The sequence below is a fragment of the Dipodomys merriami genome, unplaced genomic scaffold (assembly GCF_024711535.1).
Source record: "Dipodomys merriami isolate MVZ:Mamm:240054 unplaced genomic scaffold, mDipMer1.0.p SCAF_6, whole genome shotgun sequence".
Classification (NCBI taxonomy): Eukaryota; Metazoa; Chordata; class Mammalia; order Rodentia; family Heteromyidae; genus Dipodomys; species Dipodomys merriami.
This window is the reverse complement of record NW_027206179.1, coordinates 1,964,015-1,990,889: the sequence shown is the minus strand read 5'-3', so window position 1 is coordinate 1,990,889 and position 26,875 is coordinate 1,964,015. Positions and strand designations below refer to the sequence as shown.

At 45.3% G+C, this 26,875-nt stretch overlaps 2 protein-coding genes across 3 annotated transcripts in view; both read right to left on the bottom strand.

The window, feature by feature from the left end:
* The window catches only part of LOC138813839 (zinc finger protein 26-like), a 29,827-nt gene extending 21,238 nt beyond the window's left edge, over positions 1 to 8,589 (bottom strand). Inside the window, exon 1 of the mRNA XM_070002328.1 lies at positions 8,537 to 8,589. The gene's annotated coding sequence lies outside the window, so the exon portion shown is untranslated. The remainder of the gene's footprint in view (positions 1 to 8,536) is intronic.
* A 5,938-nt stretch (positions 8,590 to 14,527) lies between these two features.
* The window catches only part of LOC138813837 (zinc finger protein 26-like), a 28,304-nt gene continuing 15,956 nt past the window's right edge, over positions 14,528 to 26,875 (bottom strand). Inside the window, exons 7-11 of one of the 2 annotated variants that reach the window (XM_070002326.1) lie at positions 24,609 to 24,691; positions 23,780 to 23,906; positions 23,066 to 23,149; positions 22,381 to 22,463; positions 14,528 to 21,782 (exon numbers count right to left, since the gene is read on the bottom strand). In XM_070002326.1, the coding sequence (XP_069858427.1) occupies positions 19,533 to 21,782; positions 22,381 to 22,463; positions 23,066 to 23,149; positions 23,780 to 23,906; positions 24,609 to 24,691 (2,627 nt within the window). In that variant the 3' untranslated portion in view covers positions 14,528 to 19,532. The remainder of the gene's footprint in view (positions 21,783 to 22,380; positions 22,464 to 23,065; positions 23,150 to 23,779; positions 23,907 to 24,608; positions 24,692 to 26,875) is intronic. The other variant, XM_070002327.1, reaches the window with a different exon arrangement.

Genomic DNA, 26,875 nt, shown 5'->3' with positions numbered 1-26,875 from the left:
TCCAGCATCTAGAACATCACAAAACATCTCCTGAGCCGGGCGCTGGTGGCTCACGCCTGTAATCCTAGCTACTCAGGAGGCTGAGATCTGAGGATCTCAGTTCAAAGCCAGCCCGGGCAGGAGAGACCGTGAGACTCCTATCTCCAATAAACCACCAGAAAACCGGAAGTGGCGCTGTAGCTCAAGTGGTAGAGCACTCGCCTTGAGCTGAAGAGCTAAGGGACAGCGCCCAGGCCCAGAGTTCAAGCCCCACAACCGACAAAAAAAAAAAAAAAAAAAAATCTCCTGATCAACTGATAAAATATTTGTCAGATTCAGTTACTGAGCAAAATGTGAGGGGTTTATAACAGGTATAAACAATAGAGGTTAAAAATAAGTCATTTTTTATGCTCAAAGCTAGCACTCTACCACTCATAGACTCATTGATTCTCCTGCCTGAGCTGGCTTCAAACTATGATCCTCAGATCTCAGCCTCCTAGGTATCTAGGATTATAGGTGTGAGCCTATAATAGGTGTGATGTCTGCCCAAGTCTATCATTTTAAAGTTTAAACTAATATGCAAACTATACATTTGTTCCATCACAATTAATGTATGACAATATAATGAATAATGGCAGTGGCAAGGAAGGGGATGGACAGGACACCTAGCCAATGATCAGCATACAAAATGTGAAGCTAAAGTATACATACACTTTCAGTCTGGTAATTTCTGTGAAGGTTTCTATCGGAATAAATTATTAAAATCCTGATATAGGTAAAAAGCAAAGGTATATAGGTAAAAAGGCATCTAGGTAGGTATATAGATAAAAAAAATAATACTATTAAAAAGGGCTAAAAATGTAAAAAAAAATGTACACATTTCCTCATTCACTGGTGTTAGTTTATAGCAACCAACCACTCTATTTCCTTCCAATGTCTGTGTCATCTGAGGTAAATTTGTAATTTTCCTTTAAGGTAACAAGATTCAGTGAGACTAAGTTTAAGGAGTTATATGGCCTATTATGGCAAAGCAATGACTGGGCCTATACATCTCACTTTGAGGAAGGGTGAGAACTTTTTCACCTATATTCTTTTGGGTCCGGTCATGGGGCCTGAACTCTGGGCCTGGGCGCTGTCCCTCAGCTCTTCAGCTCAAGGCTAACGCTCTACCACTTGAGCCACAGCACCACTTCTGGCTTTTTTTTTTTTTTTACTTTTTTTTTTTTTTTGTCGGTTGTGGGGCTTGAACTCTGGGCCTGGGCGCTGTTCCTCAGCTCTTCAGCTCAAGGTGAGTGCTCTACCACTTGAGCTACAGCGCCACTTCCGGTTTTTTGGTGGTTTATTGGAGATAGGAGTCTCACGGTCTCTCCTGCCCGGGCTGGCTTTGAACTGAGATCTTCAGATCTCAGCCTCCTGAGTAGCTAGGATTACAGGCGTGAGCCACCAGTGCCCGGCTTTTTTTTTTTTACTTTTTGCTTATTGGGTGCTGAGGAATCGAACCCAGGGCCTCATGCATGCAAGGCAAGCACTCTACCACTGAGCCACCTTCCCAGCCCTTCACTTATATTCTTAGATTTAAAAAAGAACTACAGAGAGAGAGAGAGAGAGAGAGAGAGAGAGAGAGACAGAGAGAGACAGAGACAGAGAGAGACAGAGAGACAGAGAGACAGAGAGACAGAGAGATGTGGGGAGGGTATGTGTGTACTGGAAGCCTGTGTACTATCCCCTTAGCTTTTTTTGCTCAAGGCTAGTGCTCTAAAAATTAGGCCACATCTCCACTTCTGGCATTTTGGTAGTTAAAAAGTCACAAACTTTCCTGCCTGGGCTGGCTTCAAATCTCAATCTTCAGATCTCAACCTCCTGAGTGGCTAGAATGACAAGCATGAGACACTGATTCCGAGTTGCTCTACAATTTCAGCCATACACCCTTAGACTTCTTTCTAGACAGAAGGACTGCTGGCTCATGCTTGTCATCCTAACCAAGTCAGAGATTGTGTCCTAGGCAGCCTGAGAAAAAAATGTGAGCCCCCCATCTCAACAACAAAAAGATCTAGGTATGGTGGTATGCTCCTGTCATCCAAGCCATGGCAGTAAACAAAATAGGTGGATCATGATCTGGTCCTGTCTGAACAAAAAAAAAAAAAGCAGGGCTAGGGGCATGGATCAAGTGATAGAACAACTGCCTAGCAAACCCAAGGCCCTGAATTCAACCATGGAAGAGAAAGGAGCTGGCAGGGGGAAGAGCACAAGAGACAGAGAAGGAAATGGGACGAGGGAGAAAAATCCCTACAAGAGGTATTTAAGACTTTTTTAATGTACTCTGAGGGATAAGGCACCAATGTCTCCATGGGGAGTGTGAACACAGGCTTCAGTCATGTGTAGGGCTGAGTGAAGAGGGGCAGGGCTTGGGCTGCAAGCCTGGGAGAAGCTGGGTGGAAAGGTGTCTTAGAACTAGTCCCAAGGAGAGCTCCTAAGTTAAGGGATATCTAGGGAAGACTATCCAGGCAGAAGGAGAGGGCTTTGTGTGGTAGGATGAATCCAAGACAAAAGAGTCCATAAATATAGGCAGAAGAAAAGAAGTAATTAAGGTAGAGGACAAAGTATCCATAAAAACCGCAGTACAACTCAAGTGGGAGAACACCAGCCTTAAACATGCAAGCCAAGGGAAACCCCAAGGTACTGAGTACAAGCCTAGTACCAGCAGAGAAGGGGAGGAGACAGGATGGAAGGGATGGAGGGAGTGGAAGGGGTCTCAGCTCAACAGGCTGAGACCTGGAGAATCTGAATTTGAAGCTAGTCTAGGAAAAAAAAGTCTACAAGACTCCATTTCCAAAACAACCAGCAAGAAAATGAACTGGAAGTATGGCTCAAGTGGTATAGTGCCAGTCATGAGCAAGCAAGTTGGGCAAGAGGCTTCAGTACTAACAAAAAAAATTTCTTAACTGTGCATCTAGATCTAAAATGTTAACAATAATGGGAAATGAATGTAATTGGGGGACTAAGGGAAAAGGATGTGGGGGAACCAGCAGGAAGGGTAAGAGGAAAACAAGGTGTTGGGTAGAGAAGAGGATAGCAATACATTATGGATCTATGTGAAGCTGGCATAATAAAACCCAACTAAAGCTTGAAAAGGAGAGGAGTACTGTAGGGGAAATTAAGGACTAAAACAGAGGGGGTGTTGGGCACCAGTGGCTCAAACAAGTAATCTAAGGTACTCAAGTGGCTGAGATCTGAGGATCACGGTTCAAAGCCAGCTCAGGCAGGAAAGTCCATGAGACTTATCTCCAATTAACCATCAGAAAACCAGAAGTAGCACTGTGGTTCAAAGTGGTAGTACAAAAAAACTGATACAGCACCTAGGCCCCGAGTTCAAGCCCATGAGCAACAAAAAAAAAGAGGGGGTGACTTGTTCAAAGACACTGTAGGAATCTATGGATACTTGCACAGAAATACTATATTATAAATGTATTACAATAAAAATAAATTGAAAAAGAAAATCAAAACAAATAAATAAATATTGGAGTATCTCAACCCAGTCTAGTGGTTGCCCAGGTACTCTAAGAGCAAAAAATTGCCCTTACTGACCATCGACCATTCATCATTATGATAAGTGACCTACCACCTACAGGGCTCTCCTAGAAACACAAGATCAGACAGGCACTGAGCCTGCGACCCTCTATAGCCAGCTTGTACATCATGTTATGCACATGGAAACATCCAGGTTTGGCAACCAACAAAGGCTTCATTTTAAGAATGAATCTATAAAATCTTAATATATATATATATATATATACACATGTGCACATATATTTTAGTATATATAGAATATTATCAATCCACAAAGAATTAAATTATAATTTTTCAGAAAAATGGATCAAACTGGAGATCATGTTAAATGAATCTGGGTTTAGAGGATAAATATCACATTTTCTTGCATATGCAAAGTCTGTAAAACCTAAAAGAGATATTCATGTGTATACATGCATATACATACATATATGTGCCATGTATATGTATATATGCATGTATGTACATATACACATATGTATAGAGAACATGGTTACAATTATGAAGCCATTTCAGGGTAAGTGGAAGAGAAGAAGGGAATGATGGACAGTGAATATGGAAATACATTGTGTCTACCTATGAAGGTGACACAAGGAAACTCACTAAAAGCTGTTAAACAGAGAGGAAGGACAGACTGGAAAGAGAGAGCAATAGAAGGGGTTAATCTGATTAAGGTATGAGTGTATACGTGTGTGATATACCATGATAAAATTACATTGTACAATTAATGTACATATTTTTAAAAAGTATAACAGGAGGGCCAGGAAGGTAGCTCAGTGGTAGAGTGTTTGCTTTACATGCATGAGGACCTGGGTTCGGTTCCTCAGCACCACATAAGCAGAAAAAGCCGAAAGTGGCGCTGTGGCTCAAGTGGTAGAGTGCAAGCCTTGAGCTGAATTGCTGAGGGACAGCGCCCTGACCCAGAATTCAGGCCCTATAACTGACCAAAAAAAAAAAGATAACAGGAATATAAAAAAGATTGTTGGAGCCAGTGGCTCACGCCTATAATCCTAGCTACTCAGGAGGCTGAGATCTGAGGATCTCGGTTCAAAGCCAGCCCTGGCAGGAAAGTCTGTGAGACTCTTATCTCCAATAAACCACTAGGAAACTGGAAGTAGCGCTGTGGCTCAAGCGGTAGAGTGCTCGCCTTGAACTGAAGAGCACAGGGACAGCATCCAAGCCCAGAGTTCAAGCGCCATGACCAACCAAAACAAAAAAGTTGTTGGGGGTGAGCAGAAGGGGAGAACAGAAAGTGCATACAGCCAAAAGTACTTTATAAATGTTTGAAAATACAATAAAACCTATTAAAATTGTTTTAAGACATGAGAGGGAGGAGAAGGAGGTGTGATAGATGAATTTGTTCAGTGTGTTCTATGTATGTATGAGAAGAGCACAATAGAACAAACCAGATGCTAACACAAATGTTAAAAAAAAAAAAAAATTAAAGAAGACAGAATGGATCCCAAGCATAAACTGGAATATTCCACCTGCGGTAAGCAGCGGTTTCTGTCGTTGATTATGGGCAGGTGCCTGTGTGCTAGACAAGATTGCATGTGGGCACCAGTAGCTCACACCATAATCCTAGCTACTCTGGAGGTTGAGAATGAGGATGCAGTTCAAAGCCAGCCCAGGCAGAAAAGTCCCCGTGAGTTTCTTATCCCTTATTAACCACTCAAAAACCAAACTGGTGCTGTGGCTCAAGTGGTAGAGCACTAGGCTTGAGCACAAAGAGGCTCAGGGACAGCACCCAGGACCTGAGTTGAAGCCCCACAACCAACAACAACAAAATACAAAGCTGCATGTGCTCAAGAAATCTAGCTAGATAACCCTTTGGTATGAACTGAGTGAAACAGTGAAGGGGGTAGAACATACCCACCTCACTGCTGACCATGAGATGTGAGTGAGCTTACTGGAATACTACAGCTTTCTAGCCATTAGTGAAAATGTCCCTAATAAAGGACAGAACCCCAAGAAACAACACACTTGGTTAAGTATCAGGCCACTGATCATCTTTTTTTTTTTGCCAGTCCTGGGGCCTGAACTCTGGGTCTGGGCGCTGTCCCTCAGCTCTTCAGCTCACGGCTAGCGCTCTACCACTGACTGGAGCCACAGCGCCACTTCCGGCTTTTTCTGTTTATGTGGTGCTGAGGAATCGAACCCAGGGCCTCATGCTTGCAAGGCATGCACTCTACCGCTGAGCTACCTTCCCAGCCCAGCCACTGATCATCTTAACAGTGCATGCCCTGGTCAACAAATGACCCCATCTCAATAATGCACTTACAATGATAGGGCCACTGCCATAAAGAAATGTCCCTTTCAAAGTAAAAACAAACAAACAAACTCTGGATTCTCTACTGACACCCAAAATATAGGGCAAAATCTCCTACACAAAGACCACAAAACAAGACTTTGCCAAACACTCCTTGCTGCCTTTGGCTATCAAACATCAGACATCACTAGTCCCCAGGTTCAGCCAAGAATTTTAGTTCCTTGAATAATTTCATTGTAATTTTTAAGGTGATTTACAGAGGGATTACCATTTCATTAAGTCAAGTAATGAGTCTAATTCTTTTTGGACAATGGACTAGAGTGTGGTTCAAATAGTAGAGTACTTTACCTAGCAAGTACAAGGCCCAGAGTTCCAACCCCAGCACTGTCAAAAATATTTTAAGTTAAAAAAAAAACAAACTTGCAGGGCACCGGTGGCCACACCTGTAATCCTAGCTATTCAGGAGGCTGAGATCTGAGGATCTCGATTCAAAGCCAGCCCAGGCAAGGAAAAGTCCATCAGACTCTTATCTCCAATAAACCACTAGAAAACCAGAAGTGGCACTGTGACTCAAGCAGTAGAGTGCTTGCCTTGAGCTGAAGAGCACAGGGACAGCGCGCAAGCCCAGAGTTCAAGCCCCATGACCAGGGGGGAAAAAAAAAACTTATGCCCGTTACTGAAAGCTCTTGCCTGTAACCCTAACTACTCAGGAGGCTGAGATCTGAGGATCTCAAGTTGAAGCCAGCCTAGGCAGATAAATTTGAGTCTTATGCAATTAACCTGTAAAAAGCAGGAAGTAGAGACGTTGCTCAAGTGGCAGAATACTAGCCTTAAGCAGATAAAGCTAAGCAAGAGCGCAAGGTCCTGAGTTCAAGCAAGGTCCTGAGTTCAAGCGGCAGCGCGCTCGCACACACACACACCAGACACTGGGGATTCATGCCTATAATCCTAGCTACTTAGGAGACTGAGATCTGAGGATCACAGTTCAAAGCCAGCTAGGGTTGGAAAGCCCATGAGACTCTTATCTCTAATTAACCACCCAAAAACTGGAAGTGGAGTTGTGGCTCAAGTGGCAGAGCGCTGGCCTCATGCACAAAAAAAAAAGTATTCATGCTTATAGTGTGAAAAAGAATAATAAAATCTGCCTCTGTACAACCAATATAAGCTAATATTTTATATATGTGTGTTTACCATATTTTGTTTACATCATTCCAATACTTCTTTCATTTGTATATTGAAGAATAGATTCTTTCAACTTTTTTCACATAGAAAAGGACTTAAGTATTAAACTTGGAAGTAACCTGATGTACTTTCCGATCTCTACAAAAGCAATGCCAGTTCACAGAGCTTCCGTGCTTTCAGCATGGCTAACTCTTCTACCTTTTTTATTTTGCTTTTGTTCTCCTTGTGGCACTGGGAATGGACAGAGCCCCTCCACTCACATTAGCCAAGTGCTCTACCCTGAGCCGTATCTCCAGCCCCACTTCATCTTCTATTTTAGGTCTTGGATTAATCATGGTGTAATCAGTTACACCCAAAGACAGAAAACCACACTGTCCTCTATTGTCCAAACCTTCATACATTTGTAATGGCCTGTTCATTTCCTTGGTTACCTGTCAGCTTCTGCCAGGAGTTTACAAGATCTAAAAGAACATCTGAATTGAATTTTGTCACTATGCCTTAACAAGCCATTGAGGCACCCAAGTTTACAGGTCACACACATACACACACATACACACACACACACACACACACAAAGAAACATCTGAGGACCACAGTTCCAAGCCAGCCTAGGCAGTGAAGTCTGTGAGACTCTTTTCTCCATTAACCAGCAAAAAACAGCAAGTGGAGCTGTGGCTATGGCCCAGCCTTGAGCCTGAAAAATAAGGGATAGGAGCCCCAGGACTAGCTCAAAAGAGGAATGGGATAAGGGACGGTAATAGAGGGGGGAGGGCTGATGGGGGCACACTGCTTACAGGTGTGATGTGACAAGTAACCATCCATGTATAACTAATGTCTGCGAATGATGCTTAAGTTCTGGCTATCATAAAGTATTTAAAAGCTCAACTTGTATGCCTGCAACCAAATTACTTCCTTTCAAATAGTTCACCAAAAGTGTGTTTTATTTTTCTGAAAATAAAGAAAAAAAGCAAGGGAAGAGGCCAGCCCCGGGTCAGGATTTTTCCCTCCTAGAAGGCCTCGGGTGCCCCACGACAGCGGGGTCGGGGTGTTAACGGAACGATTTGCCATCTCACCATCACACAGCTTATTTTTTTAATTTTTTTTCACCACTTTTTCTTCCTCCTTAAACACCAAGCGCTAAAAATAAGGCTGAGCGGGGAGAGCACGGCCGAGAAAATGCCCGGATGGCGGCCGCGGCCCGCGGGGCCCGGCGGCGACTTGGCGGCGCTCACCTGGCCGCGCCCCGCCCAGGCCTGCGGGGCCGGCCGCGACCGCGCCGCCGCGGGTCCCAGCCCAACAAGTTCAAAAAGTTTGTCGGGAGCGAGCCCAGAGCCAAGAGGCCGCGCCGCCACCAACCCCGGCGGGGCTCCGGAGAGGACGGGCGGCCTGGGAGGCGAGGGGGGGCGGGGCGCGGCGGCGCCAGGAGGACGCGGTGGCGGTGGCGGCGCCGCGTGTCGCCGAGGTCGCGGCTGCGCGGCCCGGACCCAGCGCGGCCTCTCCCCTCCCCCCCTCGGCCGCCGGCCAATGCCCTGACCCCACCTCACCGCGGCCGCCCGGATGACCACTGAGGAGAAGAGGAACTCGGCGGTCCGGAGCCAGCGCCGGAAGAGGCCGAGGCTCCTGGGTGACGTCACTTCCGCCCCCGAGCGCCGGCCGCGTGGGCAGACGGCGGAGGCTTCGGGGCCCGGCCTTCAAACTGGTTGAACGACTCCCCGTGGATAAACGAGCCTCCTCCTCCCACCCAGGGGGAGGGGGGCGGGTCAGGAGAGGGAGGGGGAGGTGGCTGGAGCGCAATGCTGAGTCGACAATTAGGCCTGGGGGCGGGGCTGCGGCTGGGGCACGCCCGGCCCGACTCCAGCAGGAAAGCTGCCCGCCAGGCTCCGGGGCTCAGGCCTGTAGCTCCAGCTACTCGGGAGGCAGAGCTCTGAGGACGGTAGCTCGAAGCCAGACGGGGCAGGACCACCAGAAGACGGAAATGGTAGAGTGCTAGTCTTCAGCAAAAAAGAACAGGGCTCAGGCCTGAGTTCAAGCCCCAGGACCAAAAGAAAGAAAGAAAAAAGAATAGGATAAGGAAGGTTCTACTGCTTACCCAAGCTGCTGGAGCAATTGCATTGATCACCACCTCACCCCCATCATGAAACCCCATCCAAATAGTCTTTTTCTTTTTCTTTTTTTTTTTAATCTGTGTCAGGCCTAGGATTTGAAGTCAGAGCCTGGGAAATACCCCTTAGCTTTGTGCCCAAGGCTAGCGCTCTATGTTCCACTTGTGGCTTTTTGGTGGTTAATTGGAGATAAGAGTCTCACAGACATTCCTGGCTGGGCTGGCTTCCACCTTTGATCCTCAGATCTCAACCTCCTGAATAATGTGAGACACCTTGATTTCCTCTTTCAAAAAGGTTTTAGTTTGATGCAATCGCATTTTTCAAGTCTCTTTCCTATTTGCTCAGCCCCTGAATTCCTGCCTCTGCCAATAAGTTCTATTCTTTCCTTTTTGATCCAAGCCTAGAACTCAAACTCAGAACCTGACAATTTCACTCATTAATTAGTATTCTACCGAATGAACCACTCCTCCAGCCACAAGCCAATAAGTTCTAATGTTTCTCCTACTCCTTCCAGTATTATTGTTAAGGTTTCAGGTCTAACATTGAGGTCTTTGATCCATTTCAAGTAGATATTAACAATATGGCAGACAGGGATCCAAGTTTCAGTCTTCTACATATGGATGTGCAGTTTCCCCAACCATTTGTCAAAGAGGCTGTATTTTTTTTCCAACATATATTTTTGGCTCCCTTGTCAAAAATCAAATGGCTCTACGCATATGGGTTTATTTTAGGGTCTTTTAGTCTGTTTTTGTACTAATACCAAGCTGTTTGTGTTACTATGGCTCTGTGGTAAAGTTTGAAAGCTGGAATGCTGATACCCCCAGCATTGCTTTTTTTTTCTTGATTAAATCAAGCTAAAAAGTTTCTGCACAGAAAAGGACAGTTCCTATGCTAAAAAAGAAGGGTACAGGATGAGACAAGATCTTTGGCAGCTGTACTCTGACAAGGGCCTAACATCTAGAAAATACGAGGAGCTCAAAACTAATCACCCAAAGAATCAATAGCCCAATTAATAAATTGGCAAAGATCTAAACAGACGTCTCCAAAGAAGTAAATTGGTCAATAAACACATGAAAAAAAAAAATGAGCATGCATCACTGGCCATGAGGGAAATGCAAATCAAAATAACATTGAGATTCTATCTCATCCCAGTAATTAAGAATGGACATCAAAAATACGACTCTAGCCGGGCGCCGGTGGCTCACGCCTGTAATCCTAGCTACTCAGCAGGCTGAGATCTGAGAATCGCGGTTCAAAGCCAGCCCGGGCAGGAAAGACCGTGAGACTCCTATCTCCAATAAACCACTAGAAAACCGGAAGTGGCGCTGTAGCTCAAGTGGTAGAGCGCTCGCCTTGAGCTGAAGAGCTGAGGGACAGCGCCCAAGCCCAGAGTTCAAGCCCCATGACGGACAAAAAAAAAAAAAAAAAAAAAAAAATACGACTCTAAGTCCCAGTAGTTCATGCCTATAATCCTAGCTAATCAGGAGGGTAAGATCTGAAGACCACAGTTCAGAGCCAGCCCAGACAGGAAATGCAATGAGACTCTTATCTCCAATTAACCACCAAAAAACTCAAAGTGAACCTGTGGTTCAAGTGGCAGAGCCTCCAGTCTTAAGTGAAAAATGTCAGGGAGAGTGCTCAAGCCCTGAGTTCAAGCGCCAGCACACACAAAAAAATTCATCCATCAGGAAGAACAGGAAGAAAAATAAATGATATTATGTCTTTTGCAGGAAAATGTACAGACCAGGAGAAAATGCAGGCTCAGAGAGACAAAGGACATGTTTTATATGTAGAAGTTATATCTAAATTATAAACATGTATAAAAATATATACTGGATCAATGCATACACACACACACACACACACACACACACAAAGAAATTGGCTAAAGTATGCTATACCAAGGAGAGGATCCTAATGGTGTAACTTCTTTGAACAACTAACTTACAGTTTAACAAAATGAATGCCAAGAAACTGAAACATTTGGGGGGTAAGGGGAAGAGCTCAGAGAGAGAGGGGCAGAGAAATGGAGAGAGGAAGAGTGGGTGATGATATGCAATGCATGCATGTGAAAATGGAACCAGGTAACTTAAGGAGATGGAGTTGGGAGAAATGGGGAGAAAAGAGTGGCATTGTAAAGGTGCACTGTTCTTATAAACTGACATGTTAAACTGAAACCCCTTTGTACAACTAAACATCTTTTAATTAAAAATAAGTAAAATAAGCCAGGTGCCAGTGGCTCATGCCTGTAATCCTAGCTACTCAGGAGACTCAGATCTTAGGATCACAGAAGCCAGCCCAGGCTAGAAAGTCCCTAAGACTTAATCTCCAATTAACCACAGAAAACCAGAAGTTGTGCTGCTGTGGCTTAAAGTGGTAGAACACTGGCCTTGAGCAAAAGAGTTCAGGGACAGCACTCATGCCCTGAGTTCAAGCCCCACGACCGACCAAAAAAAAATAAAATAAAATAAAAAGGTTTTAGGACACACCACTGAAAGGGGGGGTGGAAAGGAGGGGTGCAACATGTTCATGATGGAGGGAGTAAAGAAGTTCAAAGCACACTATATGCATTATAGAATTATCACAGTGAAACCCCTTCAGATTAATGTATTCCTAAAGGAAAAAATTGTTTTAATTAAAAACAAAGTTTTAGAGGTTGGGGCATGGCTCAAGTGACAGAGTCTGCAAGAGAAGAAATGTGATATGTGTCTTTCCCAGCTTGCCTCATTTCACGTAATATGATGATCCCTAATTACATCCAATTTACTTCTGTGCCAATACAAAAGTACTTGTACTTAACTCAGGGCCTGGGCTCTATCCCTGAGCTTTTTCCACTCAAGGCTGGTGCTCTACCATTTGAGCCACAGTTCCACTTCCAGATTTTTGGTGATTCACTGGAGATAACAGTCTCACAAACTTTTCTGCCCGGCATGGCTTTGAACTGTGTTCCTCAGCTCTCAGCCTCCTGAGTTAATCAGGATTACAGGTATGATCCACTGGCTTCTGTCATGGCATCTAGACTCATTTACTTCATGGAAAAACTTTTGGTATTCATACAGAGAAATATCCAAACCTAAGTACCTGAACTTTTCGTTTTCAAAAGTAAATACAAGTCTTGCAACAACAATGCCAAACTGTCAGACGAAACAGCTACAAACACAGGATGACAATCCCCTTTTGAGAGAACCAAGGAGCCTCACACCTGCAAATCCCAGCTATTCGGGAGGCACTAGTAGGAGGATCGAGGACAGAGGCCAGCCCCGCCCCCTTCCCCAGAAAAGCCAAGATCCCGAGGACTAAAGCCAAAGAAGGTCTGGGGGGCGTGGCTCAAAGGAAGAGCTGCTGGCCGGCCCTGAGTTCAAATCCTAGTGAGGCAAGAAACAACAACAAAAAACAAAAAACAAAAAAACCTTAGAAACCACGTTCACCCGGAGCTCACCAGAAAACGGCAGAAGGACCCCGGAGGCTGTTCTGCACCGACCTCAAACCGCGGCTATTCGGTCCCTTCAGGAAAACAATTAACAAAAGGTTACTTAAGACCAGGTGTAGGGGAGGAGGGACGCACGGCGGGCGAGAACCCCCCGCGCATGCGCACATCGCGCCGCGACGCGGCCCAACCCTGGCTCCTCGCTGGGAACCCAGGCCCTGGAGAGCGCCGGAGCGGGAAGGACCCGGATGTCGGGGGCCTAACGCACCGAGCCTAAGAACGCTCGTTCTGAGTGAACCCCGTTATCCGTCGCACACATCTTCCATCCCCCATCTTAATCACAAGGTTCTCACCCGAAGCCGCCCCAGACTGGATAAGCACCGAAAAAGAAAAATAAATTAAAAAATTAAAATAGCAGTAAGGGGGTTGCGGAGGGGCGGGGGGGGGGGAGAGGAAGCGTTGATGACGTCACTTCCGCTCACCACAGAATGAATCCGGGCTGCAACCCGCCTAAGGGCAGCGAGTTTGGACCGCCTCTGGAGAGAAGTCATTGGTTCCTACTGGGAGGGGACTGGTGTTCCACGGAGGCTTCTCCGTGAGTGGGCTGCCTGCGGAGCCCATCCACACGGCAGGCTGAGCTTAGAGCGAGGACGCTGCGTGGAGGGCGGGATTGAGGAGTAGTCCAGACCTAGTGCATGGATCCTAGGACAGAAAGGCAGGAGTTGGGGTGGGATCACCCCTAGGATGCAAACCAAAACCTCTTCTCCAGTGCTCTGCATTTTTCAGCCTGTGATTTCTTTTTTTTGTGGTTGTCATGGATGCTAATCTATGAAATGGTCTATCTTCTACATTCAATCACGATGTTGATTTTCTTGTCTTTCGTGGATCTTGAACTCGGCCTGGGCGCTGTCCCTCAGCTCTTCAGCTCAAGGCTAGCCCGCTACAACTTGAGCCACAGCGCCACTTCCAGCTTTTTTTCTGCTTATGTGGTGCTGAGGAATCGAACCCAGGGTCTCATGCATGCGAGGCAAGCTCTCTACCACTGAGCCACCTTCCCACCCCACTCCTTTTTTTCCCCCTTCCGGAGCTGGGATGGAACCCAGAGCCTCCTGCCTAAGCTCAACGCTGAGCCATAGCCCAACTCCTCATCTTATTTCTTCAGCCCTAATGCTTGCTCCTTTCATTTCTCAATATTTTTGTGTGTTTTGCAAACCAACTTTTGCATTTTTTTAAATTTTCTTTTTTGATACTTTTTTTTCTAGTACTGTTTATTATGATTTCAGGTGCCTGGCCTTTTCAGGGGTTTAATAAATTTATACCAGCCGGGAGCCGGTGGTTCACGCCTGTCATCCTAGCTACTCAGTAGGCTGAGATCTGAGGACCACGGGTTCAAAGCCAGCCTGGGCAGGAAAGTCCGTGAGACTCCTCTCTCCAATAAAACCACTAAAAAACCGGAAGTAGTGCTGTGGCTCAAGAGGTAGAGCACTCACCTTGAGCTGAAGAGCTGAGGGACAGTGCCAAAGCCAAGAGTTCAAGCCCTACGACCGACGAAAAAAAAGCCAATAGCACATTTTATCGAGAACTGTTCACATGATATCAAGTGTTTTACACAACTGTCAAGATCTTGTCTTGCTTTTTTTTTCTTTGATGTACAATATATCATTATTCTGTACCTACTTAAAGCTTCTTCTGGTTTCCAACTTTGCTTAAAGCTTTTTTCAGCTAGGCAGCAGTAGCTCACTCCTATAATCCTAGCTACTCAGGAGGCTGAGATCTGAGGATCGTGGAAGAAAGTTGGTGAGTCTCTTATCTCCAATTAACCACCAAAAAAACAGAAGTACAGCTGTGGCTCATGTGGCAGAGACAGCACCCAGACCTTGAGTTCAAGCCCCAGAACTGGCACCAGAAAAATAAGTTATCTTCAGGTAAAACGGGTTCTGATGGGGGAGATCAGCTACCAGTGGGGGAAGAGGGCGACCACTTAAGAGAGAATGAGCTTGAATATAGTCAAGTTTATTTGCATATATGAAAATAGAACAATAGAAACTGTTGAAACTATTTTAAGAAAGGGGAGAGGAATGAGGGAGCATCATAAAGGAAGGAGAGTGGATCCAAATACATTATTTACATATGTGGAAATATAACTAGCTAGCTAGTAGCTCCCACCTGTAATCCTAGCTACTCTGGAGCTGAGATCTGAGAATTGCAGTTTTGTTTTTTGTGTTTTGTCAGTCACGGGTCTTGAATTTTGGACCTAGGCACTGTCCTTCAGCTCTTCAGCTCAAGGCAAGCGCTCTACCACTTGAGAAACAGCGCCACTTCGTTTTCTGGTGGTTAACTGAGATGAGTCTCACAGAGATTCCTCCCCAGGCTGGCTTTGAATGATAATCCTCCAGATCTCAGCCTCCTGAGTAGCTAGGAATACAGGTGTGAGCCTCCGGTGCCCAGCAGGATTGCAGTTTAAAACCAGCCTGGGGAAGACTCATCTCTAGTTCATCAGGAAAAAGAGTTGGATCGTCTGTCAAGAAGGAGAGTATCAGCTTTGAGTAAGAAAATGTAAAGGACAACACTCAGGAACTGAGCTCAAGTCCCATCATTGGCACAGGGAAAAAAAGAGTAATGAGTGTTATATTCCCCAGTGGCCTCATACTCCTGCTAGGAAACTCCAATTCCTGCTCAGGAAACAATAAAATCACAATATAATTACCTTGCATAGACAAAAGCTTCGATGTAAACTTTGAGAATTTCCATGACATACTGCAATAATAAAGGATTTTATGATGAAGAAAAAAATTCTTGGGCTGGGAATGTGGCTTACTGGTAGCATGCTTGCCTAGCACACATGAAGCCCTAGATTCGATTTGTCAGTACCACATACACGGAAAAGGCCAGAAGGGCACTGTGGCTCGAGTGCAGCCTTGAGCAAAAAAAGCTCAGGGACATTGCCCAGGCCCTAGGTTTAAGCCCCAGGACTGGCAAAAAGAAAAATTGTGCTGAAGCCTGAATTCAAGGCCTGGGCTCTGTCCTTGAGTTTGTTTCTATGCTCAAGGATAGTGCTCTACTGACCCACAGGCTCGACTTCCAGCTTCTTTAGTGGTGAATTAGAGATAAGAGACCCATGGACTTTCCTGCCCCAGCTGGCTTCAAACTTTGATCCTAAGATCTCGGCCTCCAAAGTAGCTAGGATTACAGGCACGAGCCACCAGTGCCTGCCCAAATACTGCTAATACTTAATCTACCATTTTGACAGTGCACCAATATGGTTATCAAAAGATTTACATGTCATTATGAATATATTGGTTTTTTTTTAAGGAAGGCATTTCTAAAAACTTTTTTAGGGATTCACATCTGTTATGTGTGTGCTGTATGTGCAAACACAGCTACACAGGTGTATTAGGGGCTGAACTCAGGGCTTCTTGCTCTCACATAGCCATTTTTCACAAGGTGGATGCCCCACTTGTCTTTTTTGCTTGTCAATTGGAAATAAGAGTCTCAAGGATTTGTCTGCCCTCACTGTTTTGAACCATGATCTCAACCTCCTGAGTAGCTAGGATTACAGACATGAGCCACCAGGGCCCAGCTTCAGGTGAGTATTCTTTAGAGAGGTACTTGGTACTCTTCCAACAGGATTAATGAAGGGGTCATGTAGCAATCCCTGCAGGTTATCATCTAGGGTGGAGTCAGCCTTGAACTGTGGGCAGTAACTCCTATACCTGAAAGGAACTGAATGAGTCCCAACACATTCTTCCAGAAACCATGATCCCAAATCCCAACTAAACATCTTTGCAGCCATGTTTGGAGAAAGAAAATAAGCTGAATACAGTGGCTCCTACTTGTAGTCTCAGCTTCTTGGGAGCCTGAGTTTAGAAAGGATAGCCATTTGATACAGGATGGTACAAAACAGCTAATGAGACCCCATCTTAGTCAATAAGCCAGGCATGGTAATTCATACCTGTGGTTCCATATGCTACAGCTAGAACTATAGTCTGAGGCAGGTCCTTTGCAAAAAACCCAAGGCCTTTTCTGAAAAATAACCTAAGCAAAAAGGACTGGTGTGGCTCCAGTTATAAAATACCTGCTTAGCAAGCCACCGGACCATTAATTGAAACCTCAGTACCTTTTCACAGAAAAATCTAGGTACCAGCCGGGTGCCAGTAGCTCACACCTGTAATCCTAGCTACTCAGAAGGCTGAGATCTGACGATCGTGGTTGAAAGCCAGTCCCGGCAAGAAAGTCCGTGAAATTCTTATCTCTAATACACCACCAGAAAACAGGAAGTGGCGCTGTAGCACAAGTGGTAGAGTGCTAGCTTTGAGCTGAAGAGCTGAGGGACAGCGCCCAGGCCCCACAACTGACAAAAAAAAAAAAAAATCTAGGTACCAAACCATACACTGTATGATAAATAAGACCAAAGAACAAAGGTTTTAGGGTAATGGAGTACATAAATTCCCAACACTTGGGGGGTTGGGAGGAAGGGTACCTAGATCTGAAGATAGAGAGCTACTGCCTAAGCAAGCCAAGTTCAAAACCCACTAATGAAAAAAAAAAAAAAATCCGGCTGGGAAGTTGGCTCAGTGGTAGAGCGCTTGCCTTGCATGCCTGAGGCCCTGGGTTCGATTCCTCAGCACCACATAAGCAAAAAGAAAAAACCTGGAAGTGGTGTCTCAAGTGGTAGAGCGCTTAGCCTTGAGCTGAAGAGCTGAGGGACAGCGCCCAGGCCCAGAGTTCAAGCCCCACGACCGGAGCCAAAAAAAAAAAGAAAAAAAGAAAAAAAAAAAAAATCCAGACAAGATAATGCAGAGCTGATCCAGTCACAACAAAGCTGAGATTGAAAGCACACCAAGACTAAAGTCCATTCAAATTCATCACAATTTAATTAGGAACTACAAATTCCATCAAGTGTGTTAAGCTTAGTGTATATTTCGACATTATTGTGTTAATGCAATATGGGATTATAACTTCGAAATCATTGAGGCAGGCCACCTTAAGCTACCCAGTGAAACCCTGTCTAAAAGACATAATATATCTGATCCTGGCCTCGGCCAGGATGAGAAAAATGCTAGGGTCTAACAACCTTTCATCATGTCTTCTATAAAGACAAACCTGGTGATGTCCCCGTGCTTGTGGATGAGTTATTCTGTAGTACAAGTCTACAAGGTCTGTTTGGCCTAAAGTCTAGTTTAAGTCCGTTTTTCACTTGGACTTGCTAAAGTGTCTCCTACTCTTGTTCTTCTATACTTGTTACTTCACCTTACAGATATGTTAATATCTGCCTTCTACACTTGAGTATTCTATATTTTGGTTTATATATACAAATAGATTTCTTTGAGGGTGGGAGAGAGGTACTGAATTTGAATTCGAGGCCTTATGTTTGCTAGACAACTGTTTTACCACTTGAGCCAGACCCCTGGCCCTTTTTCACTTTTGTTATTTTTCAGAGAGGGTCTCACATTTTTCTGACCATGCAATCCTCCTAGTCTTCCACGTAACTGGAATTAAAGGCATGAGCCACAATCCCTGGCTTATTGGTTGAGATGGGTTCTTGCTAACTTGGGGATTGTGCTGGCCTGAACTCCAGTCCTCCCATCTCTACCTGCCAAGTACCTGGAACTACAAGCATGAGCTACCATATTCAGCTGAATCCATATACATTTATAACTGTTACATTTTGCTGACATGACCGCTGTGTCACCTTTCATCTTTCCCTCCATTTTCAGGTTGTTCTTGGAAAAAAAAAAAATCTAAAGACTGTATAAATTGAAATCCCATATCTGGGCCTACTATCAAGTGTGGAGACCTGATTTCAAACCCTAGTATCTCTAAAGAAAAATGACAACTACCCTACAGGAAGAAACCCCTTTCTGAGTTTCGAACTGAAGACATAAAACCACTGTTCACACTGCTACACCCATAGCAGCAGTATGAAAACCACCTAAGTACTCCTTGACAGAACAATGAATAATAATAATACGTGGTCTTCAACAAAATAGCCAGAGAAGAGGAAAGCCTGTCATTTGCCATAACACAGTTCAAGCTCAAAGACATTATATTGATTCAAATAAGCCAAATACAATAAGACATAGATCTCTCAGAACCTGGTAGGATTCACAACAGAGACTAAACAATGCCTTCCAGGGTCTTGGGAGGGACGGGCGTGATGGGAGAAAGGGTACGAATGACACTGGTCAAAGACAGAAGCTGTGAAATATTAAGGTGTCAATTACAATATGGGGAGCTGAGTTAATGCCAGGGGCAGCACAAAGTGCTCCATGAGACCACAAAGAAACAAACAATGTGGGGCACAGACACACAGAGATCCTATGTCATCGCTTCACAATGTCTAAGGACCTGCAACCATGGGGGGGGGGGGTCCTAGATAAAAACAAGTTTCCAATCCTCTCAAATAGGGAAATTTTAAAAAGGAAAGCTCCAGTGAAAACTAGAAATGTATAAGGAGGTCATAAAAATACACAAATCTAGAAATACTTGAAATATTTAAAAATTTATCTGTAGAACCACCTAGAAGGCCATGTCCTCTGTCATACCAGATTTCAAGACACAGTGACGCCGAGCCCATATTATGAACGGGTACTTTCTGTTCAGTGCGAAGCACCACTCAGTCAAAGGGGCAAGTGAAATCTCAAATCCCATCAAGCTTCTCTCCACTGTGAGACACTGGGTGAGAATGGCGTTTTCTATGCCTGCATCAGTAAGTTCTCTTTGCACTACCTCCCAGATCTAGTAAAGACTTGCATGAGGACTAACGCTTCACCTGTTTCCTGTGAGAGCAGGATGACTCAAGCACAATCCCTAGATTTATGGAGTACTGACAGTTTTCATGTCTTAGAAGCAAAAAGCAACAACTGATTGCTTTTATATATATTGCTAATAGACCTAAGAGTCCTTAAGACTGTCAGTTCAATCTCAATTACAAAGAAAAGGGTGGATGGCTTCCCCTCACCTCCCCCCAAAAAAAAACCCACAAGACTTTCTGACGTCCTTCCATTCAAAGGGCTTCTTCTCTCCAGGAAGGATTCTCCTGTTCATTTGCAGCAGGATCAGCGAAGGCTGGCTCACAGTCCTTGTAGTCATAGGGTTTCTCTCCAGTATGTTTTCGCACATGCTTATTAAGGCCTGAGTGCTCGGTAAAGGCTTTTCCACAGTACTGACACACATAGGGCTTCTCTCCAGTGTGGATGCGCATGTGCACACGCAGGTAGGAGGACCACAGGAAGGACTTGCCACATATCATGCACTGGAAGGGCTTCTCGCCCGTGTGTGTGCGCATGTGGACGGGCAGGTACGAGGAGCACGTAAACGTCTTCCCACACACAGTGCACTGGAAGGGCTTCTCCCCCGTGTGGATTTTCAAATGCACATTGAGATAGGAGGAGGAGGCAAAGGCCTTCCCGCAGTGGTCACACTCGAAGGGCTTCTCTCCCTTGTGACTTCGGATGTGCGCGATGAGGCCTGAGGACGTGGTAAAGGCTTTGCCACACTCCTGGCACGCGTAGGACTTCTCTCCCGTGTGATTCCGTAAGTGGATCGTAAGGCCAGAGCGAGCCGTGAAGGCTTTCCCACAGTAACTGCATTTGTAGGGTTTGACTCCAGTGTGAATTCTAAAGTGGGTCTCCAGGGATGAGGAGTTGCGGAAGGATTTGGTGCACACCTTACACTGAAAGGGCCTCTCATTGCTGTGGGTTTTGATGTGCACAGTGAGCTGGGCAAAGCTGGTGAAACCCTTCCCACACTCCTTACATTCATAGGGCCTCTCGCCAGTGTGTGTCCTGATGTGCTTGGTAAGGCACGAGCGCTCGGGGAAGGTTTTCCCGCACTCCTTGCACTCGTAGGGCTTCTCGCCTGTGTGTGTGCGCATGTGGATGCGCAGGTAGGATGAGCGCGTGAACGTTTTCTCGCACAGGGTGCACTCAAAGGGCTTCTCCCCGGTGTGGGTCCGCAAGTGGGCTACCAGAGACGACGAGTGAGCCAAGGCCTTCCCACACTGGTAACACTCGAAGGGCTTTTCGCCTGTGTGGATCCGGATGTGCTCCACGAGGCCCGAGGACGTGCCAAAGGCCTTGCCGCACTCCTTGCACTCGTAGGGCTTCTCGCCATTGTGGATGAGGACGTGCTTGGTGAGGCCCGAACGCGCCGTGAAGTCCTTCCCACAGTAAGTGCACTTGTACGGTTTTATCCCGGTGTGGATCCGAAAGTGGGTCTTAAGGCAGGAGGAATTGCGGAAGGTCCTGGCACACACCTTACAGCGGAAGGGCTTCTCACCCGTGTGAGTCTTGATGTGCTCTGTGAGCTGGGCGAAGCTGGTGAAGGCTTTATCACACTCAGGGCAGGGGTAGGGCCTCTCTCCCGTGTGCTTGCGCAAGTGGATGGTGAGCCACGAGCGCCCGCTGAATGCCTTCCCGCACACTTTACACTCATACGGCTTCTCTCCGGTGTGAGTTCGAATGTGCCCCAGCAGGTAGGAGGAGCGCGTGAAGGCCTTCCCGCACACATGACACTCGAAGGGCTTCTCTCCTGTGTGCGTGCGCAAGTGGGTAGTGAGGTACGAGGAGGACGCAAAAGCGTTCCCACACTGCTCGCACTGAAAGGGCTTCTCCCCCGTGTGGCTTCTCATGTGCTCGGTGAGGCGTGAGGGCTGGATAAACGCTTTGCCACACTCCTTGCACTCGTACGACTTCTCGCGCGTGTGTTGCCGTAGGTGGACAATGAGGCCCGAGCGCTCAGGGAAGGCTTTTCCACACTCCTTACAATCATAGGGCTTCTCCACGGGGTGGCTTTGCATATGGATATTCAGGTAGATGGGATGTGTGAAGAACTTGTCGCATTTCTTACATTCATAGTATTTCTTTCCAGTGGGCGGCTGACCACATCCATCGTGGCTTGTGGGGCGAGTTAAAGCTTGCCCACATTCCTCGGATTTGCAGACATTTTCTCCATCGTGCGTTTTCCTATGGGCCTCGAGGTGTGACTCATCACCAAAGGCCTCCCCACAATCGCTGCACTCAAAGAATTTATCCAGAGGGAGCACGGCCCCGTTTACACTCTGGGACACCAGAGAACATTTCTCTTCAGCAGACCTCTCCTTGAGCGGCAAGAAGGCTTTCCCACACCGACCACACTCTGAAGTGTGCTCTGTATTTGCACTACTTGTGTGTTTCTGAAGATCTGAGTGTTCACCAAAGACTTTTCCAGCTTGCTTAGAGTCACAGAGCTCCCCTCCACTGTGGCTTCCTGCCTGCTTGTAATAAAGGGACGAATGAATGATGGTTAAAGGATTTTCCAGACCCATACAGAACTGGGTACTTGGGGTGATTCACACTAGGTTTGGGGCATCTTTCCATGGAAACTGTTCCCCTGAATCAGTGCTTAGAATCCCAGCCCTCAGAGGTTGAGTCAATAATCACAAAAGTTCCCAACCAGCTGGGTGCCATTGGCTCCTTCCCATAATCCTAGCTACTCAGGAGGCTGAAATCTGAGGATTACAGTTAGAAAGCAAACCAAGGCAGGAAAGTTCTTGAGACTCTTAGCTCCAATTACCCACCAGAAAACCAGCAGTGGTGCTGTGGCTCAAGTGGCAGAGCACTCACCTTGAGCTGAAGAACTCAGGGACAGCACCCAGGCCCAGAGTTCAAGCCCTACAACTGACAAAAAAAAAAAAAAAAGGAAAAGGAAAGTTCCATGCCAGCCTGGGCTACACAGAAATTGAGAAATTACAAGGTCAGACAAGGTTATAAAGCAAGGAAGGACATTATCTCTCTTTCATACTGATTTCTACTAGGGAATTCCCAGTCTTCCATGAACTTGGAAATTAAGAAGAGAACACTTGTGAATCTTACCAGTAGTTTCCTATTTGATGCATCGGACCAAACGATATCTCGCTCAACTGCTGTCCCTTTGGTTTTAAGATGCATTTCCCATTCTGTAATGAAATACAAAAGCATGTCTAAGGGGCCGGGTGCCAGTGGCTCACACCTATAATCCTAGCTACTCAGGAGGCTGAGATCTGAGGATAGCTGTTCAAAGCCAGCCTGAGCAGGTGCCTTTGTGAGACTCTTATCTTCAATTAACCACCAGAAAACCAGACGTGGCGCTGTGGCTCAAGTGGTACAGGGCTAGCCTTGAGATAAAGAGCTGAGGGACAGCACCCAGACCGAGTTCAAGCCCCATGACCAACCAAATTTTTAAAAAAAAGACAAAACTCTATTCTGTGTTTTTACTAAAAATGCTAAACAATAATATAAGGTTAGTCTCACACAGTTTGCCTACATCTAAAACTGGCCATCATGAGACTATGGGATCAAAGTAAGTTTATGAACTGTAATGGTAAATCAGCTGCACAAAGAGAACCATAAACTCCAAGTGGAAGAGAAGAGGCCACTGCTGAGATCACAGAAAAGGCAGCCTAGAGTGGGGAGTTGAAGACATCCCATAATCAGTCCAATGACCTCAGCCTTCATTCAAGTTGAGCTTTAAAAGATTTCAAACACACTACCAATGTCCAAGTCTTTCACAAATGCTTACCTTGGAGAATGCCTTGCTCTACTACTGTCAACTCCACTTTTTCCTCCAACCAAGAGATCAGGCTGGGTTTGAACAGCTGACCTCCTATATACAGAGAAATTTGAATCAGTGGATGAGACAGAAAGCTATCTAAGGAGGGATAAGAATGATTCCTATGCAGCTCAAAATACAAATATTCATGCTTTAGTGTCATGAACAGATTCCTTTTCTCTGACTCAAGAAACCCATGTCCAAGGCTTAAACTTCTATTTACCCACTCCTATTTACATGGGTGTAATATACCCCTTAGTCATTTAACAAATAGTGTTATTTTAAAGAACCAATGCCCACCAGTACTTTTCTTCTATTAAGCAGTAAGTGAAGTCACTTTTAAAAAAAAAAAAAAATCACAAATATTAGGCAAGCACTCTTTCAATGAGTCACATTACCAGCCTAAGTTTTCAATCTTACAGGGAAAAACAACAACCCTGGTTCTGATCTTGAGTGAAACAGATCCACATGGAAAAATTAGTAAAAACATGGACAGAATTTCCGAGTGTGTATTTCTAACACAGCACAAGTGATTTATTGGTTCTGGAAGCATGGTTAGTTGAGAACCACTGTAACAGGTGGCTGCTAGGGAATCTGTTATTTCCACCTGTATTCTGAGCAGACATCACTAATGCTGGGACATTTCTGCTCTCTCTAGGGCTGCAGGGAAAGGTGCAGCCCTACCCACTGTGGCCAGATTCCGGTAATTCTCCAGCATCACGTCTCTGTACAGGCTTTGCTGCGTCGGGTCCAGGGACATCCACTCCTCCGGGGTGAAGTCCACAGCCACATCCTCAAAGGTCACTGAGCCCTGGATGAACACAGACATGCCAATTTAAACAAAGTAGCATCTCCACCAATAATTACTGAAGGAGAAGGAAATGACACCAATGCCTATCAAGGATGTCCTAGAACATCTCTCAGTCCGCACACTCACTCACTGTGGTCTCCTCCAACCCATGACCTTTGGCATCTCTTACAGGCCAACATAACCTTGGCCTATTTTCCCCTATAATGAGCACACTCCTGAGCACAGTGAGAACTGTTCAGAAATGACTACACATGAACACACCCTGTCGAAAAAAATAATTTTGATCTTGCTCGAACACCCAGAAAAACAAACAGCTAACTGGCATTGGGGAATTTAAGACTCCCATAACGTATGACGTATTTCCACTCCTTCAATAACATGTGATGGGTGCCATTTTCTGGAAATTCAACCAGAGATTCAGCCTTGGCATGGGTCTTTTCCAGTTCTAACCAGTTTGAGACAGATATCTACAAGAAAATGTGTACCTGGCTTATAGGTTTAACTAAACCATATGAAAGGATAACGTTTCACATTAACTTTGGACATTCCTACATTCTTCATTGATAGAATGAATCTTCAGAGACTTTGTTCCATGCCCTCGAATGTGAAACCTATTTCTCCAAAATACCTTTCCATGTCCTAAACAGAATCCTTAATTTTGCCTAAATATATAAAACAGAAAATATACTTGGCTAAACTTACCCTTTGTGTACCCCTACAGGTATGGCCGGTAAAAAAGTCTGGCTGAAGCACTAAATCTTTGGTTTGTAGTTGCATTTCCAACTCTGAAATTAAACCCAAAAAAAAAAAAAAAAGTGAAATAATTTATGTCTAAAGAACAAAATGGAGGGCTATAGGGAGCAGCCTTATGACTATAAAAGGGGCACTATTTGGGGGTGGGGAAACAAGTAGGAGTGGGAAGAGAGAGGGAGGAAAAAGGAGAGTATGATAGGGGAAAATACGTTATAGTTATGTATAAAAATAACATAATGAGCCAGGGCCAGGTATGGCCCACACCTATAATCCTAGCTATTCAGGAAGCTGAGATCTGAGATCTGCCCTACCTGGGCAGTAAAGTCCCTATAGGATTCTTCTTTCCAATGAACCACTCAAAAACCTGAAGTAGGGCTGCAGTTCAAAGTCAAAGAATGCTAGCCTAGCTCAGGGACAGTACTCAGGTCATGAGTTCAAACCCCACGACCAACCAGGAAAAAAAAAAAGACATAAGGAAACAAACCAACAAAGAACTGTTAAAGGAGGCCAAGGAAGAGGGCTAAGAAGTAATATAGGATGGGCACTGATGGCCCATGCCTGTAATCCTAGGTACTCCAGAGGCTGAGATCTGAGGATCACGGTTTGAAGCCAGCAGGTAAGTTGATGAGACTCTCATCGCCAATAAACTACTCAGAAAAAATGGGAAGTGGTGCTGTGGCTCAAGTGGCAAAGCTCTAGCCTTAAGCAAAAACAAACTCAAGGACAGTGTCTAAGCCCAGAGTTCAAGTGTAATGAATCTGCGTGTAAATATCATATGAAACACCTTTCTTCAAATAATTTGGGCTAATCATAATTCAAAGGATTGCAACTCAAAGCTAGTCTGGACAGGAAAGTCCATGAGATTCTTAGGGCTCATGTGGTAGAGCGCACTAGCCTTGAGCACAAAAAGGCTCAGGGGCAATACCTAGGCCCTTAGTTCAAGCCCCAGGACTGGCAAAAAAAAAAAAAAAAAAAAGGCTTGGTGCAGTGTTTCCCATCTATAATTCTGGCTACTACAGAGGCAGAGATCAGGAAAATACAGTTCAAGGAAAGTACAGACAAAAAGCTTGCAGACTCCATTTCAATCTGGGTATGGCAGCTTATATCTGTCATTCTAGACATATGGAAGCATAAATAAATAGGAATGAGGTCCAGACTGGTCTGGGAATAAAGGGGAGCCTCTATTTGAAAAATAATAAAAGCAGGGCTGGGAAGGTGGCTCAGTGGTAGAGTACCTGTCCGGCATGCATGAGGCCCTGGGTTCAATTCCTCAACACCACATAAGCAGAAAAAGCCGGAAGTGGAGCTGTGTGTAGAGCACTAGCCTTGAGCTAAAGAGCTGAGGGACAGAGCCCAGGCCCAGAGTTCAGGCCCCATGACCGACAAAATAACAACAACAGTAATAATAAAAGCAAAAAGGGCTGGTGAGTGTGGTTTAAGTTGCAGAAGGACCGCCTGGCAAACACAAGCCATAAGGCCAAAGCCCTGTAATAGCAAATAAAAAAAGCGTCTCTCAAGAAAGACACAAAGTGAGAACTCAGGAAGGAGTCAAAGGTCTTCTGAACAATGCTTCCTTGCTATGCTTTCAATATGCTGAACCTGCCATTGAGCAGGACCATCCTTCACACTCCTTTACCCTGGGGAGCTCCGCTCTGCACCACTGACTTCTCTCCCTTCAAGGACACAGCTCTGGGCTTGATGAGCTTCCAGCACCCTATACATTGAGAAAGACGCACTCATGGAAAAGACTTGACAAGCCTTTGTATGATTCAGCTCTGTATTTCTAATGGAAGCAGTAGAAGTATGTCATAAAGTCTGGAAAGGCAAATAGCCTCCTTCCATGATCCAAATGACCTGATGACCATGTTCATATTTCCACAGCCAACATTTTAATCAAATGGGAGATAAAATAGGCAAACCAAGGAAATCTGTATCAGGCAATAAAGTCAAACAGTCACTCATCAACACTGCAGTGTATGCAATGCAGGTGGAGACACTGCTAAGACACAGTAGATAGGACCCCAGCTAGAGATTCAGAGACTTGGAATGTCAAAGAAGTGACTTAGCCAGTTGCTGGTAGCTCATACCTGTAATCTTAACTACTCAGAAGGCTGAGATCTGAGGATCATAGCCCAAACACAGCTCCGAGAAATAACACAAAAACAGAACTGGAGGAATGGCTCAAGTAGTAGAGAGCCAGCTGTGGGCAAAAAACT